The following is a 15,817-nucleotide window of genomic DNA, read 5'->3' as shown; positions in this document are numbered from 1 at the left end:
GCTCCCCCTACTCGTCACCCTGCAGCCCCTGCAGCACAAGTAAAGACCCTCTGGTGGCTCCTAGTCTCTTCAGGTGAAAACCAGCGTCTTTCCTAGATCCTACAAGAGGCACCCCCACTCCCTCCTCGCCCCGCCTCTCCCCCCACCAGCTGGCCTCCCTGCTGTTCCTCCCACAGGACAGGTGCCTGCCCTCCCATCCGCACCTGAATACTTGTTGGCTCCAGATGGCCTCATCCCTGGCCTCCTCCAAATCTCTCTGCCTCTTCCAGCTGACGGCGTCCCTGCCCACCTTCTCTTCCTGACTGAGCTTTCTGCATAGCAGAACCTACAATGCATCTGCCTTCTGATGTATTGTACAACGTGTCTCTTTTACATCCAGTGTCTCCCCACTAGACTGGGAAGCCCAGGAGGGCAGGCACTGCTGTCTCTCTTATTCCCTGCCATATCCCCAGTGTCTAGAACATAGACACTCAAGAAGTATTTCAGCAAATATATGACCCGTCACCCACCTGGCCTAGGCTGTACCCACACGTGACCCGCACTATCCAGCCCTAGTGCAGAGGGAAAAGCACCAGCTGGGGCCTCAGTTGGCTCTGCCATAGTCTGTCTGTGTGGCCTCCGCCAGCCTCCCTCCTTTCTGTGTTGAAGCTCCGAGGTGCCTTCCACCTCTCCAAGTGGGGTGTAGACAGGGAATTCCCAAATGTGGGGGCAAGTGCCTTGTGTTTCCTACAGGACTGAAGGCTATACCCTGGAACAGGAATAGGCGGAGGGGAACAGGGCAGGGGTAGTGGTGGGAATGAAAAACAGGCCTGAGAAAGGTTTCTCTAAAAATATATCCATATTTTAATCATCATCAAAGTGCAACCTGGGAAGCCTGCGGAAGACAGGCCCAAGCCCTCGAAGGGCTGAAGTCAGAAGTCAAGTGTCCAGAAGTGAGCCATCATCGGAGGACAGCAGCCATCAGGCAGGTGAGCGTGGGGGCCAGCAGGGCAGGCAGTGGCAAGGGCAGCCGCTGGCCTGGGGCCTGGGACTTGAGCACCTGGCGCTTCCCCCGCGGCTGCAGGGGCCTGATGTTGTCTGTCATTTTCTGTTTCTGTTCGTTGTCATAGTACAGCTTCTCAGAGAATGCAAGAATCTGTGGAGGGACACAGCTCAGCAGGGAGGGCAGGCAGGGAGAGCTGCACTCCCTGCTGTGTGACCCCCAGCTGGCCACCTTGCCTCTCTGAGCCCTTGGTAATGAAGGTGCTAGGAATCCCTACCGCTCAGGTTTCCTCCCAGATGGAAAGAATCAGAGGTGTAAAGTACTAGGCACTGGTGGGGGCTCATTCCCAATAGCTTCCTTTAGCCTATGATTACAACTACTGTTATCACACTTACTGTAGGACAGTGCGCCTCAAGCTTGAGCATGCATTAATGTCTTGGGGAGAGGGGGTGCTTGGTGGGTCCTAGACTGCGGGGTCCCACCCGCAGAGTTTCTGATTCAGTACGTGTGGGGTGAGAGCCAAGAATTAGAATGTCTAGCAAGTTTCCAGATGATGCTGAGGCCACTGGTCTAGGGACCCCTGTTTGAGAACCACTGTCCTGGAACAAATGTTGCGGGGGCAGGGACTGGGGCCCTTTGGCTCACGGCTCTATCCCGGAGCCTAGGGTGTTGTGCAGACTCAAGTGCCATTTGTTGCATGAATGAACTGTTTTCCTCCTGTGGTGACACTGACCACTCAGCTGCTCATGGCCAGCCCTGCCCTCCCATGCTGGCACCTTTCCCCAGGACACAGCCCCCCCACCCCCACCTCAGCTGGATGACTCCCACCTACCTTTCGGGGTGCAGCCTGGAAGCCTTTTCTGATGCCCCTGCCTCAGCCTCCCCTCCAGCACTCAACCCAGCGACGTGCTAGCTGGGACCTTTCTTATCTGTCTCCCACAGGGTGTGTCTGTGGCTTCAACCAACAGGCCCGCAGCTCCCCGGGGTGCGCACCCCCACCCCAGCGCAGGGCGCCTCTGGGGGGATCCAGAGGACCGGTTTGTGGGGAGCTGGGCAGTGGGAGGCTGCACCCTTGGCCGGGCCCTGTGTACCTGGTTCCTGTGCAGTTGAATGGGCTCCTCGAACACTGTCCATACGACCTTCTCCTCACAGCCCGGCGTGGTGAGCGAGCCGAGGTAGCGGAAGTAGTACCCCAGCTTCTCCTTCTCAGGGAGCAAGTCAAATAGGCTGATGCTGTCTTTTATCGTGGTGGTCATCTCTGGTGCAGGGGTCGGGGGGTGGATAAAGGGAGAGAAGAGGGGGATCTCAGAGGCTCGGAGAGCCCCCTCACATACCTCACTCTGAGAGCCCAGGCCCCCCTTTTGCAGGAAGAAGTCTCCATCCCTCCCCTCACCACCTCAGTCTCCTGCCCCGATCATTCTGACTCACTGGGTCTGGGGATATCAGACAGCGCCTCCACCAGGGGCTGGAAGCCTTCGTTCTTGGATCCAGCCTGGAACAGGAGGGAAGAGGCGAGAGAGGGGTGTGGGGGTCGGGGGTGACCCTGAGTTTGTTCTCTTGGTCTGGGGTAAGGAGGGCAGGCAGCTCCTGGGACTGAGGCCCTGAGATGCTCTGGGCTCCCCACCTGGGGGCGTACAAATCACGGAGAAACAGAGGAGAAGTCAGGGCCTCCACAGGCTCCCCCTGTCTTGCTAGAATCCCAGGTCTCCGCATTTTAAAAAGCAGCCCCTAGGACCCTGGGGGTTGGGGGTCCCACCTCCACCAGGAAGGCCAGCACTGCGATCTCATCTTGGGGGTCCTGGTCCTCTTTCTTGTTCCTTGATGTCCCCTTCTCTTTCTCATGTACGATGTGCATCTGGTGGTGGTTGAGAGGGACGGAGAGAGGACTTGTGAGGGCCTGGAGCACTCTTCTTGCTTAAGGCAATTACATCCAGAGCCCAGCCTCGGCAATGACCCAGTGGAGGGCCACTCACCTCCATGGCCAAGTGCTCCCCATCCAGGCTGTGCTCCGAGCCTGCATCCAGCATCTTGGACCAGTGCAGGTGCAGCTGCTTGGCCCGGTACTGGGCGGCCAGGCCTCCTCCAGCAACGGTGGCCTCGTCCCCCAGCAGCATCAGCACTGGAGGGCACAGGAGGGGGCCAGGTCCGCACACCCACATCCCCTGCCTCTGCCAGCCACACTGCCCAGCTCCACCCACGCAAGACCTTTCCTCCTATCTCCCACCCTTCTTGCGCTCTGGGCCTGCAGGGAGGGGACGAGATGGGTGGTTCAGCCCCAGGCCTCCCTGCCTGCCGCTCCCACCGCAAACATGAAACTCGGTTAGTCCCTCTCTTGCTCCAGCCCCTTCCACCGGGCCCTGGCGTCCTCAGGGGAATGTCCAAGCTCCTTGGCTCTGGGTGACCTGCCCCCGGGCCCAGCTCTGCTGACCCTGGGCTGGCTCGGCCCCTCCCAGCTTCACTCTCTATCCTCCATCCACACGAAGCCACGTGCAGTTCCCTGAACACCCCAAGCTGTTTCACGCCTGCACGGCTTTGCACATGTTGTTCCTTTGTCCTAGAACGTGTCCCCACCCCCACCCCCAAGTCTGGTCTGGTGGAAGTATGGAAAATACGGCTGGAGTGTTCCCTGCTTTCGGAAGCCTCTCCTGTTCCCTCTACCTTCCCCCAGCTAGGCTGTCCAGCTTCTCCTCAGCAAAGGTGGACCTTGGCCTGTGTGCCCTCTCAATCCTCACAGAACTCAGGGGTTCCTGGCCCCAGTGCCCATGTGTGGCCAGGTCCTCCATCCCACCTGGGACGCACCTGTGTGCCCATTGTTTTGGACAGTCCACTTTTGCTTCTTGTCATAGCCAGAGAAGGAGAAGGGCCCCAGGTGTGGATCGACCTGTGCCTTGGTGGTGACAATGTTGATGGGGGACTGGCGGTCCTTCTTGCAGTCATCGCCCCACTGGTCTGGCCCTGAACAGGGAGGGAGGGGGCCGCGTCAGGGGTGCCTGCACGAGGGTGCAGCCCCCGCTGCTCCCCAGAGGCCAGGCCCACACACCCAACTCACAGGTAGCAAGGTGTTGGGGTGGCTTGTAGGCTGTATTGCAGGGCCCTCCCTCCTCAGATGCACTCACACTCACACACTCACACACGCACACTCATATGCAAAGCTAGCTGGTCTGGCAGCAAGTGAGGAAGTAAAGAAGGTAAATGGGAGGGCTCTTGGAAGGAGTGGAGTGGAGTCCCCTGGAAGGGCTGCTTCTGCAAGGACACCTGACTCTGACACTAAACATTGTCTGAGGCTGGGACGGGGGGGAAGTAGCCCCTGGAGGAACCTGGCTCCCCACACCCTGGTGACTCCAACTCCCCGCTGGGCGGAGCTGGGGGTGGGGGTGGGGCAGCACTGTCCAGCCACCGCACACAGCTGAGGCAGGAAGCAAGCAGACTGCGGGGAAATGGGTCAGCAGTGGATGAGAAAAGGCAAAGGATGACCTCTCAGGTTCCCCTGCAGTGGAATAGAAGCAGCTGTCCATTCTCGTAGGAGAAAGAGCGTCATGTAGTTCTCCATTTGCTGCCGCTGCTGATTTATTTCATAAAAGACTCAGCTTCTTGGTGATAGTGATGGGAGGTATCAGAGAAGGCTCAAGTCACTCTATATTCCTTTTCCCCTAAGCACCAGGAGTATATGCGTGTGTGAGTGTGTGCGTGTGTGAGTGTGTGTGTGTGTGTGTGAATGTGTGTGTTAAGAGCTGATATGTGACTGGGGGGCATCATTACCCCTCATCCTTCCCACCCTCACTGGGTCTCCATTTCCACCTGGACAGTGCCCATCACACAGAAAGGCCTGTCTCCAAGACTCTCTGTACTTACCCAAGCAGGGGTTGGAGGCGTTGGCTTGAGTCTTGTAGCACCAGTGTGACTCTGGAGCAGAGAGAGGAAGGCTGTGAAGGCTGTGCGTACATGTGTCAGTGTGTCCGTGTGCACATAGGTCTCTATGTTCCTGGGGTCTGGGACAGAGGGCCCAGGGGAAGGAGACTTAAGAAGAAAATGTACAGATGGGGGAAGGAGGTAGTTGAAGCAGCCAGGCCGCAGGTGTCCCTGACCCGTGGCTGATCTACTGGTCGTCCTGCCAGGGCACGTTTCCTCAGGCTGGGCAAGGCAGGGCAAAACAGCCACGAGCCCTTGAGGAGACCCCTCCGAGGCCAGCCCACCGGACACTCTCCATTTGTTGCTCATCAGCCTCCCCCTCTCTCATTGCATCCCTTCCCCCAAACCTGGAAGGGAGGCTCTGGTGAGAGGGGAGGGGACGATCAGGGCCTGGCCTCCCCTCCTGACAATAGAGTCAGGTTCAGCCTGGCTGCCTTCCCAGCATTGACCAGGGGGGTGATGGAGATTAGCTGGCCCTTCCCCAGGACACACCTTCTTGCGTTATTAAGATCCAATAACACTTGGCTAAGCGTTCACAGCCCCACAGCAAGGAAGACATCCAGACCTTTCCCCCTGCCCCGCCATCCCACAGTCCTGGTGTTTGGGGCCAGACACACGCAGGTTCTAATCCTAGCTCTGCCTCAGGGCAGTAGAAACAGCATCTCTGGAAAGAGGCCGCACCACAAACATCCCAAACGAATGCAATTGTTGACTAATAATAACACCAGGGGACACTGTGCAGGGGCAGAGGGGGCGCGTGGGAGCCCTCAGTGCTTTCTGCTCAGTTTTTCTGTAAACCTAAACCTGCTCTAATTAAAATCTACTGACTAAGAGAGAGAGAGAGAGAGACAGAGAGAGAGAGAGACAGAGAGAGAGAGAGACAAAGAGAGAGACTGTGCCAGAAGTGTGGACAAAGCATTTGATCCAGAGCTAGAATTCTGGCTGAGCCATGTAGGAGCTGTGGGTTTAGGAGCCCGTACATTTTCTTAATCTCTCTGACTCACTTTTATCATCTGTAAAATAGAACTAATACCACCCACCTCATCGGGCTGTGAGGAAGATTAAATGAGATGGTAGGAGTGTTCCAGGTAGCCCGGAACTTAGTCAGGTCCCTGATAAGCCCTTCCCTTCCCCTTGCCTCCCTCCCTCTGGCCTCCTATCAGTGCACAGATGGCCAAAGCCAAGTTGGAAAGAATTCAGGGATGAGGAAATTCCTAAGAAAAGCACAGCTTCCCACTCTGAGTATGCCCCCGCCCTCCATCCCCACCTTCTTGCCTGGGCTGCCTCCAACTCTACCTCCTGGGGTCCCTGGAATGGGGACAAAGTAGGGCGGGGGCCATGAGGTTAGGTTCTTGGTAGGGGGTGAGAGGAAGGGTTCCAGGCCAGGGGAGTGAGCGCCCACAGAAAACAGGCATCCTCTCCCTCAGACCGTCAGAGCCCCCTTGGGTTTTGAGTTCCCCAGCTCTGCATCCAATGCTTCACCTACCCTGTGGGCACAGCCTCTTTCAGAGATGGACAGTCCCTGAGTGTCTTCCCCATGACAGTCCATCCCCTGGCTGGACAGGGCTTTCCTGCCCCTGTGAGTTGCTGCATCTGAGAACCTCCATATGGGGGTTACGAGGCAACGGCCCCATCACTTCTAGGTCCTTTCCTGGAGGTGGAAGGAGCTGGGAAGCTGGAGCCCGTTCATCTGGTTTCCAACCCTAGCTCTGCCTCTTGCTTACTCTCTGCAGGAGAGTTCACTGACGTTTCTGAGTCCTACATTCTTCCTCAGGCAGAAGGAGCTAGTGTCTGAAGGGACAATGGATGGGAGGTTATCTGTACTCAAAAGGCTCCTGGTGATAATCCTCTTGTGTCTTCACTCACCGCTCAGAGGTCATGAAGGCAGATAAGGCCTCCAAGGTCAAGCTGGCCCCTCCTCTGGACTGGCGGTCCAAGGGAAAGCCACTCCAACAGAAGCCTATGGGAGCCAGCTCTGAAGGATGGAACCCCCTCTGAGCCTCCCCAGGGACCATCTAGTCCAGGCTGAGCTTTTCTTAGGAATTTGCTTTTTCCTGCCTCTGGCTACAGCTCCTGGGTTTGTAATGGTAACCTCTGATCCACTGTCTTAATCATAGAAACTTTTGACCTGCTTGGCTGAATGCTCTTGTAACTACTCTTTGCAGGAGGCAAGAGCCAGGAAAACATACTGTTGATGAGGCCAAGGCCAGGGGTCAAGTGTATGTCCATGGGCTGAGGGGAGGGGGCTGGTTTTCAGGCAAGCAGTGGTAGGGGCACAGAGCAGCGCTGGTTCCTGTATTTGTTCACGAGAGGGCTGTCCTTACAGATGATTAGCAGCCTTCTCTGCTGCCTTAGGCCACCTCCAAGAGGGCCTGGGGAGGAGAGGAGCTTCTAATGTCAGCTGTTGGCTCCATGCTCCAGGCTCCACCTAATCCACCTGCCCTAACCAGAGATGGAGTGAGGGACCTAACAACCATCACCCATCACCCAGCCACTGTCTCTCACCCTTTGCTTACCCATCACCCATCCCCTCTTCTTTAGAACTTACTGGAAAAGCTATCTTTGATGGACCTTGCTCACCCCACCCTCCCACTCTAGGGGGAGGGAGGAATCCTGAAAACCAGCTCAGCAAAACCCACGTGGGTCCTGGGCAAAGTCTCAGCAATTCCTGGCCAGGGGTCTGGGACTGTGAAGGGGCCCGATATCCTCTCCCTTCCTTTCTGCAAGGCAGCAGATGCTCTGGGGATTTTAATGTACAGCCCGGTTCCTCTCCAGCCTCCAGTTTCCTAGGGGATGAAGTGGGTGGAGGAAGGCAGCAGGTCTCTTGGAAGTTCCCAGTCAGAAAGCCTCAGGCCCCAAGGGGAGCACAGCTTGTGTGAGGGGGCAGCTGAGATAAATTCCTGGCTGGCTGGCCCCAGGCCAGTGGTAGAAAGCGATGGTAGCCATCACGCATAGAATGCCTGCCATGTGCCACACAGGCTCCCTCGAAGCACTTACACCCACTATTTTATCTGAATCCTTAAGACAACACCTGACATTAGAATTACCATCCCTGTTTCGTAAATGAGAAAACGGAGATTAAGCGATTTACGGAAGGCCACACGGCTACAAAGTGGCCAAATTAATTTCAAAGCATTTCTCTTCCTACTAAGCCCAGCTGCTAATAAGCAGCTGGGTTTCAAACGTCCAACTCTATGACTAAAAAATGTCACATCCTATTGTGGGGGAGGAAGAAACTTTCCTCTATCCTTCCAGGTTCTTTCACCTGGTCTAATAATCAAGTAGACATGAGACAGATTAACAAGAGAAAATGACCAAATTTAATTACATATGTATGTGCCAGAACCCCACATACAGGAGAGGTTCCGAAACAGAAAGGTAAAATGAGGTGTATAGGGCATTTTGAACTAAGGACGAGTTATGACACCTTGGGGCTTCAGAGGGGAGGAAGTTCATTCACAAAACAATAAAAGGGCAGGTGTTCAGTCATTAGAAGTTTGCCCTACCCTCCAGATCCCTCATAAAAACTTATTTCTGGTAATAACTCTTATTATGAGCCAGGCCTCAAATTTTAATGCTTCAAGGGAGAGGTAGAAGTTTCTCCATTGCCTTCAGCCCAACATAATTCACATGCCAAGGTGGCACATCTTGGGGAGGCCTGTTCCGAACCCCTCCTCTTCCTTTTCTCTTTCTTCCTCTCCTAGAGGGAGGCATTTGCTGCAAAATTCCCCTCATTCTCCCGGACCCCACCCTGACCAGCCAGCTAAGTCTCTCCTGCAACCTGTACCCATTCTCTCCTCTGCTGTTCAAGGACCCTCAGCCTTCATGACTCCAAGGGAGGAGCATCTAGGTTTGGGGAAGATATTTGGGCAGATGGACCCCAAGAATCCTCCGAGGGGCTTCCTGCGAAGGAGACGGTGCCCTGTAGGGTCACAGAGAAGGTGACTCCCGGGTTCCTGCGCCCAGTCGCTGGAAGCGCCCTCAGATCCTTATCAAACATTAACACGCCTCTCCTGCTACCTCCCACCTAGGCGAATAATTAAGAGCTTGGCCTCACCATTAATCTTTAAACAAAAATCACCCTGGCCAGAAAGACCGGCTTGGCCAGGACCTCGGGTCTCCGGGTGCCCCCAGCCAGGCTCCCAATACAGCGCTGGGAGCTGGGGAGGTGAAAGGAGCTGGCAGCGTCCGGGGAGAAGGAACCCAGGGTGGGAAGCGGGGATGCCAGGGCCCCACCACACCCCATGTGTTGCCCTTGCTCTGGGCGGGGGGCCCCCACCCAGCACCGAGCCCCGGCGGGACCCACTGGGGAGAACCAGCACCTCCTGAAACGCCAGAAAGGGCGAGAAGCGGAGGCGTGCGTCGGGGCGGGCCCGAGCAGCATCCTTCTCGCCGGGTCGCACGCTCGTCTCGCTCGGGGCCGCCGCGCACACGCGTGCACACGCGTGCACACGCTCCCCCCGCACCGCAGTGGCCGTTCGTGTGCGCACACGAGCCCCCTCTCGCCCTGTCCCCCCGCAGCCTCGCGGCTCCGGGCGCACACGCAGTCCCGGACGGACGCGCAGCCCGCGCGCACTGGCGGCGAGGGGCGCGGGGTGGGGGCGCGGGGTGGGGGCGGGGGGCGCAGGGTGGGGGCGCGGGGGGGCGCGGGGGGCGCGGGGTGGGGGCGCGGGGTGGGGGCGGGGGGCGCAGGGTGGGGGCGCGGGGGGGGGCGGGGGGCGCGGGGTGGGGGCGCGGGGGGGGCGCGGGGGGCGCAGGGTGGGGGCGCGGGGGGGCGCGGGGGGGCGCAGGGCCGGCTACCCCAGGGGCCCGGGCCGGAGCCCAGGCGTTCACCTGCGCGGGCCGGGGGCCGGGCGGCGGCGAGGGCCAGGAGCGCCAGCAGCAGCCGCATCCTGCGCAGGAACGAAGACGCGTCCGAGCCGGGGGTCGCGCACGGAGGAGGCCGCCGGGGGTGCCGCGAGCCGGCGGGCCGGGATTTTATAGTGGAGCCGCGACGGGAGGGAGCCCCGACAGCGGGACGCGGGTAGCGGCTCCTCCCCTCAGCGGAGCCTCCCCTCCCCGCGTCCTGTCCCTGATCTGAAATCCTCGCCTCCACCCCCCACCTTGCTCAAGGCCGAGGCCCCCTCGCCACCTCTGCGTCCCCTCCGCTCAGAGAAGTGCCCTCTCCGCCAGCCCCAGTCGCTCCTCTCCCCATCCCACACCTGGTCCCTGCTTTGGGAGCCCGAGCAGCGTCGCGAGGTGCTTGATCCACACGAGGGCGAGGGTCCGGGTTCCTGACCTCGCTCACCGTGGCGCGGGCCGCGGGGGCCTGCGATGGGTTTGGGTTTGGGTTTGGGTTAGGGGTGGGCGGTGCACATAGTCTTAGAGGCGAAGTGGAAGGTGAGGGACGTGCGCTGGTATTTGTTGGATCCGGTGTCCCCAGAAACGGGGCTTCTCTCTCTCAGCGGGTGGCTGCGGATTCTCCGTATCATCTCTTGTAATGGGTCCTCCAAACTGAATTTCCAAGCAGACCAAAGGCTCTTTTTCCAACACGGTGAAGATGCCCCTAAATGACTGCGTGTTTATGTGACGGCCAGAGCAGAGGGGGTGGAAGGGGGCAGAACTGAGAAACTGCAAAGAATTGCAAAGGGGCGCAGTGAGAAAAAACTTCTGGGGTCAGAGGGGAGGGGCTGCGTTTTATTGAGGCCCCACACTCCACCCCTGAGATGAGATGGGAAGATAAGAAACCGGGCTCTGAATGCACCCTAGTTCCCTCGTTTGCCAGGATCTTCAGATGAGTTTAGGGAAAGGAAAGTCCCTTTGAAGGAGGCGCTAACGTTTGGGGGAATGGGGCTGCGGGGTGGGGCGCCATAGAGAGGTAGCTCTTCCCTCCTCTGGCTATGGCCCCCCTGCTGCCATACCTCTAGACTCCGTCTTGGCTCTCGGTACCTGGTGTCCCATATGGGGTGGGAGCTTTTGTGGGAGTTTGGGAAGCTCAGACTTGGGTGGGGAAGAGGGACTGCGCACCAGGCAGTGGGCTCGGGCCCCCTCCATCAACAGGAAGCCCTGGTTTTCTGGTCTACTTGCTTCCCCATCCGCTGCCAACCTCTCAGCCCCCACCAGCCTTTGAACCTCGGCTAGAGAACTCCAAAGAGAGATTGCCTCCCCCAGAACGACCAGGGGCAAAGGGGCTTCCTTTGGGTTAGAGTCCTGACAGACTCCCTCCACCCCCCCCCCAGCCCCCCACCTCCTGGCTCGGGATCACACAGCCTCAAGGAGCAGCTTTGATTCTACAGAGAGGCCGGAGGGGAGAGGCTATCCTCGTCAGGCTAGGGTCTTATTGTCCACACTGCTTTAGACTTTAAGCACCAGCCTGGGGTGACAACAGTCAGAGGAGGGAGTCCACATCTCAGGGCCTTTTCTGGAGAGTGGATTTATGTTCACAGAGCTGTAGAATATATCTTTCAGGATGGGGGAAAGGTAGGGTGGGGAAGAGTGGAGGAAAACTATGCTTGGGAATGACATCGGCTTCAGAGGGTCCCTGTGACCCCAGGCCAGCCCGCTGACAGGCAGGAGGGACACTTGGGAACCTTCAGTGGGGTTAAGGGGCTACTGATCAGTGACTTTTGGACCCACTTCAAAGTCCATTGCATTGGGGCCCCCCAGGGGAGAGGAGTGTGGAAAGGGGAGCTGCCCTCTAGGTGAACCTGCTCCTGTCTGGTCAGCACACCCCTTAGTATGTTTTGGGGCCAACAAGATGGGGAAGGAGAACAAGACCCCAGTGTGTGTGGGAGGGTCCCCTCTGATCCTTGGAGCAGGGGAGGAGGTTAAGGATGGGCACTTCTTCACAATGTATCTTAATCACAGACACCACAGAGGCTGTACATTCGCAATGTGCCATCTCTGATTCTAAGGTTCCACAGGGCAGGGGGCCGTGGTCTTCAGATTTCCAGCCTGGACTCCTGTCCTGGCCTGCCATGAACTAGTCACCTGTCACTGTCTAGGCCATATCAGGCCCGGCTCCAATGGAGGGCCCATGGCCCTCATTAGAGCAGGGATCATTAGAATAGCGATGGCCCTGACACATCTCTGTGACTTACAGGACCCATAAAGCTGCCAGCCCAGGCCCTGCAACCCCAGTCCTGTCACAGCCTCTTCTCCCTCGCTCTGCACAGGTTCCCCGGGTATCCTGCATTCAAGTCCAGCTCTTCCTCTGACTCAGGGATGACCTTGGGCAACTTTTCTAACTCCTCTCTGATTGCAACTTCCTCATCTTTAAGGTGGGGATGGTAATCCTTGCCCTGCTGACTTCTGCCAATAAACAGTTATTGGGCTTGCTGTGAGCCAGCGCCTGCCCAGCCCAAACTTTCACAACTGGCCTCACAGTGCCTGGGTGTCATACTGACCCATTGCAGGCGCAGAGATGAATCATAGCTCTCACCCTCAGGATTTTCACTTGTAAGGCTCTGCCCGGAACTGGAGGGAGGCAATGGGGAAACTGAAAGGCTTGGAGGTCAGACAAACGTGGGGTCACTTCTGGATCCACTCACTCTGTGATATCAGTTGAGCCTCAGTTTCCGTCATCTGTAAAATGAAAACTATACCCCTATCTTCCTCCTAGGTTACTGTGAGAATTCAGTGAGCTAAAGCCTGAGGAGGGATGGCCCAGGCTGGACGCATTAGCACATGTGACCATGACCTTGGAGTGGAGGTACCCTCTACCTGGATTAAACCTGGCCCTAGGCAGGTGTAGATGTGGCAGGGGACACTGGGCTAGGCGCCTAAGATCTAGGGAGCAGTGAGGAAAGCTGCGGGTCAAGGAGGGAAGCCCCAACTGCATGGGCCCAGAGAATGTGAGATTTGGATTCACCCTTTCCTAGGACTCTGATTGGTAGAGTGGGGTGGAGGCACAAAGGAGCAAGACACTGTACCCTTGGTGTTTGTAGGTCAGAAGAAGGTCTAGAACATATCCTTAAACAGAAAACTACTATGCCTGTCTTTAGGAGGTGAGATGGGCAGGCAGAGGATATGGCAGAAGCTTCAAATAGCCTGTGGAATAACACTGCCCTGTGTTCACATTCCAACCCTAACACTCACCCTTCACCTTCCTCAGGCTGTGTCCTGATTAAAAAAATGGGCATAAAGATAGCATCTCCTTCTCATGGGTTTGGTTAGGATTCAACTAGATGATGCTGGGTAAAGAGCCTGGTAGAGGGTCAGACACTTACCTAGTAAGTGCTCAATAAACTTCATCTGTAATTACTTGCTCTTAAGGGCAACAATGGCATATGCCCATGATATCGCAGGAACCCAGAGGAATGGCACACAACCGAACCGGTGGGTGGGGAATCGAAGATGTCTTCCTAAAGGAGATAAGCTGAGTATTAGAAGACAAGTAGATGTGAATCCATAAAAGGAAGGGAAATCCAGATAGAGGAAACAGAACGAGAAAAGCCATAGGAGGTTGAAAGGAGAATCAATGAGAGGTAAGAGTGCCGAGAGATGAAACTGGAGAGGTATTTGGCCTCAGTTGGATAGGATTTGTTTGTTGGGATTAGAAGGTTGGACTGATCTTTCCTTTCATGAGGGGTAGATATCAAGATTCTGATTTTATAGGCCAGGAAACATCCTCAGAGAGGGTCACTCAGCCTTCGAAAGGGAAAGGGATCCTCACCTGCTTCTTTGAGTTACAGAAGAGGAAGCTGAGGCTCAGAGATGGCAGGGACTCCCCCAAAATGCCCAGCAAGGAGAGGTCAGAGCTGGGATTTGAGCCTTGGTCTCCTGCCCCCCTCCTTGTTATTTCCATGCCATCTCATCGACACCCCCCCAACACAATACCTTCCACCCATTGGGACCCCCAGCCTCCATCTCCCTGTGCCTTCTGCAGAGTCTTCTCTGATTAGTAGATGAGTAGGTTTGCAGAGAACTCCAGCTTTCATGTCCCTGGATGTTGAGATGAAACCCATATGCAGAACAAGGTTTAATCAATAGCCTCGGCTCCAACTCTCCCCCACCTGGATCTCTGCCATATTGTAGCAGAGACAAGAAAACTCCTTTCCTGCCAGCATTGGTAGAGGCTGCAGGCCCTCTTTCATCATCTTCACACCTACCCTATTTCTCTGATCTGTAGAGAGAATCCTGGGGAAGCAGAAAGAGGGAGACAGAGAGAGAGTTGGAGGCTGTTATGGGGGCAGGATAGGGGCTTCTTTACTAGAGGCGTTGGAGGAAACATCTGCCTCTGAGCATTTTGAAATAATACCAGCAGTAAGAAGCGTGGAATAATCCAGCAATGGAAATGACATATGTTCTGTTCCTGCCCTGCAGAGTTCAGGAAAACTCCCCCACCGCTCTCTCCTCCCCCTTCAGTGTCTCAGCCACAGGAGCCCAGTCTCACACCAGCAGGACGCTGGGATCACTTTTGCAAGTGTATTCATTTAAATTCTGGTTTTGTGGTGGAAGGACCTCTGAAGAGGGTGATGAGGATGGAACCAGGTGGGGAGAAAAAGGGAAAAGTCACACAGGCAGCCTCAGGGGTAAAGGGAATATTTTCTACTTCGTTAGTGCTGTGGCAACAGGAAGAGAACAGTCTCTTTCAGGGGTGTGTGTGTGTGTGTGTGTGTGTGTGTGTGTGTGTGTGTGTATACTTCTTTTTCTCTTATTATCCAGATAATAACTACACAATATAGAATATTTGGGAAGAAGCAGAGCAAAAATGTCATGAATAACCTTATCTCCCAGAGGCATCCATTTTATAATTTGACGTATTTTTAAGAAAAACAATTCTTAAAGAAAATTATCACCCACCCCAACTTAATCCATCAGTTGAATTTTTCCATCTTCCCTTTCAGTCTTTATCTACATGCAAAACACTACCGACAGGGAGCAACTTAGAGTCGTGCTTTTTAACCTTCACGTTTCAGTGTAAACACAAGTCCCTGTTAACTCACAGCCTTCACAGCTGTCATTTTGTGGTTCCACAATGTATACCCAGTGTTCAAATACAAAATTAGGGGTGGCTGGTTAGCTCAGTTGATTAGAGCTTGGTGCCAATAACACCAACATTGCTCGTTCGATCCCTGCATGGGCCACTGTGAGCTGTGCTCTCCCTAAAAAAAAAAAAAAAAAGAAAAATTAAACTGAGTAAATTTGAAGATTTAATTGGCTTTATTAGCGATTCATGAGTCGGGCATTTTTAAAAAAAATTTCCATTCCCTACCCCTTCCCCTTGGCAACCATCAGCTTGTTCTTTGTATCTATGGGTCTGTTTCTGTTTTGTTTTATTTACTCAGTTATTTTGGGTATTCCACATATAAGTGAGATTATATGGTATTTGTCTTTCTCAGTCTGACTTATTTCACCGAGCATAATACTCTCTAGCTCCATCCATGTTGTCGCAAATGGCAAGATTTCATTCTTTTTTATTGCTAAATAATATTCCATTATAGATATCTATATAGGTACATATCACATCTTCTTTGTCCTTTCCTCTATTAATGAACATATGGGTTGTTTCCATATCTTGGCTATTACTAGCAATGAACATAAGGGTGTATATGAGGCCTGACACTCACATTCGCGAGCTTGTTGCAACCATGCTGCTAACCATTTTGGATATCAGAGGGATTATCCATTATGAATTTGTACCAACTGGACAAACAGTTAACCAAGTTTACTATTTGTATATGTGCTGCCGAAGCGAGCACAACCAAGTTTACTATTTGGAAGTGTTGAAAAGGCTGCATGAAAAAGTTAGACGACCTGAACTTTTCGCCAACAATTCATGGCTCTTACATCACGACAATGCACCAGCTCACAGGGCACTGTCTGTGAGGGAGTTTTTAGCCAGTAAACAAATAACTACTGGAACACCCTCCCTACTCACCTGATCTGGCCCCCAATGACTTCTTTTTTTACCCGAAGATAAAGGAAATATGGAAAGGAAGACAT

At 54.9% G+C, this 15,817-nt stretch overlaps 1 protein-coding gene across 3 annotated transcripts; it reads right to left on the bottom strand.

Moving 5' to 3' along the window:
- Positions 1 to 819: 819 nt before the first annotated feature.
- Positions 820 to 9,979, bottom strand: CA4 (carbonic anhydrase 4). Of its 3 annotated transcripts, XM_081027096.1 has the most exons (9): positions 6,378 to 7,871; positions 4,835 to 4,885; positions 4,457 to 4,544; positions 3,782 to 3,937; positions 2,956 to 3,101; positions 2,739 to 2,837; positions 2,411 to 2,474; positions 2,074 to 2,240; positions 820 to 1,135 (listed from the first exon to the last, which is right to left on the bottom strand). In XM_081027096.1, the coding sequence occupies exons 1-9, from the start codon at positions 6,438 to 6,440 to the stop codon at positions 941 to 943; spliced, it is 1,029 nt and encodes a 342-aa protein (XP_080883222.1). In that variant the 5' UTR covers positions 6,441 to 7,871; the 3' UTR covers positions 820 to 940. The 3 variants fall into 3 exon arrangements, with proteins under 3 accessions (XP_080883222.1, XP_080883223.1, XP_080883221.1); XM_081027097.1 differs by lacking the exons at positions 4,457 to 4,544; positions 6,378 to 7,871 and adding an exon at positions 9,725 to 9,979; XM_081027095.1 differs by lacking the exon at positions 6,378 to 7,871 and having other exon boundaries at positions 4,835 to 5,329.
- Between the last annotated feature and the right edge of the window lie 5,838 nt (positions 9,980 to 15,817).

Source organism: Rhinolophus hipposideros (assembly GCF_964194185.1).
Source record: "Rhinolophus hipposideros genome assembly, chromosome: 20".
Classification (NCBI taxonomy): Eukaryota; Metazoa; Chordata; class Mammalia; order Chiroptera; family Rhinolophidae; genus Rhinolophus; species Rhinolophus hipposideros.
This window is presented reverse-complemented; position numbering and strand designations above follow the sequence as displayed.

Excerpts from the sequence above, each read along its gene's own strand:
- CA4 (XM_081027095.1), bottom strand. The coding sequence starts at position 5,200 with ATGAGCAACAAATGGAGAGTGTCCGGTGGGCTGGCCTCGGAGGGGTCT. Across the intron at positions 2,838-2,955 it reads GGGAGCACTTGGCCATGGAG|ATGCACATCGTACATGAGAA; the intron begins GTGAGTGGCCCT and ends AACCACCACCAG. Across the intron at positions 2,241-2,410 it reads GTCTGATATCCCCAGACCCA|AGATGACCACCACGATAAAA; the intron begins GTGAGTCAGAAT and ends CCCCTGCACCAG.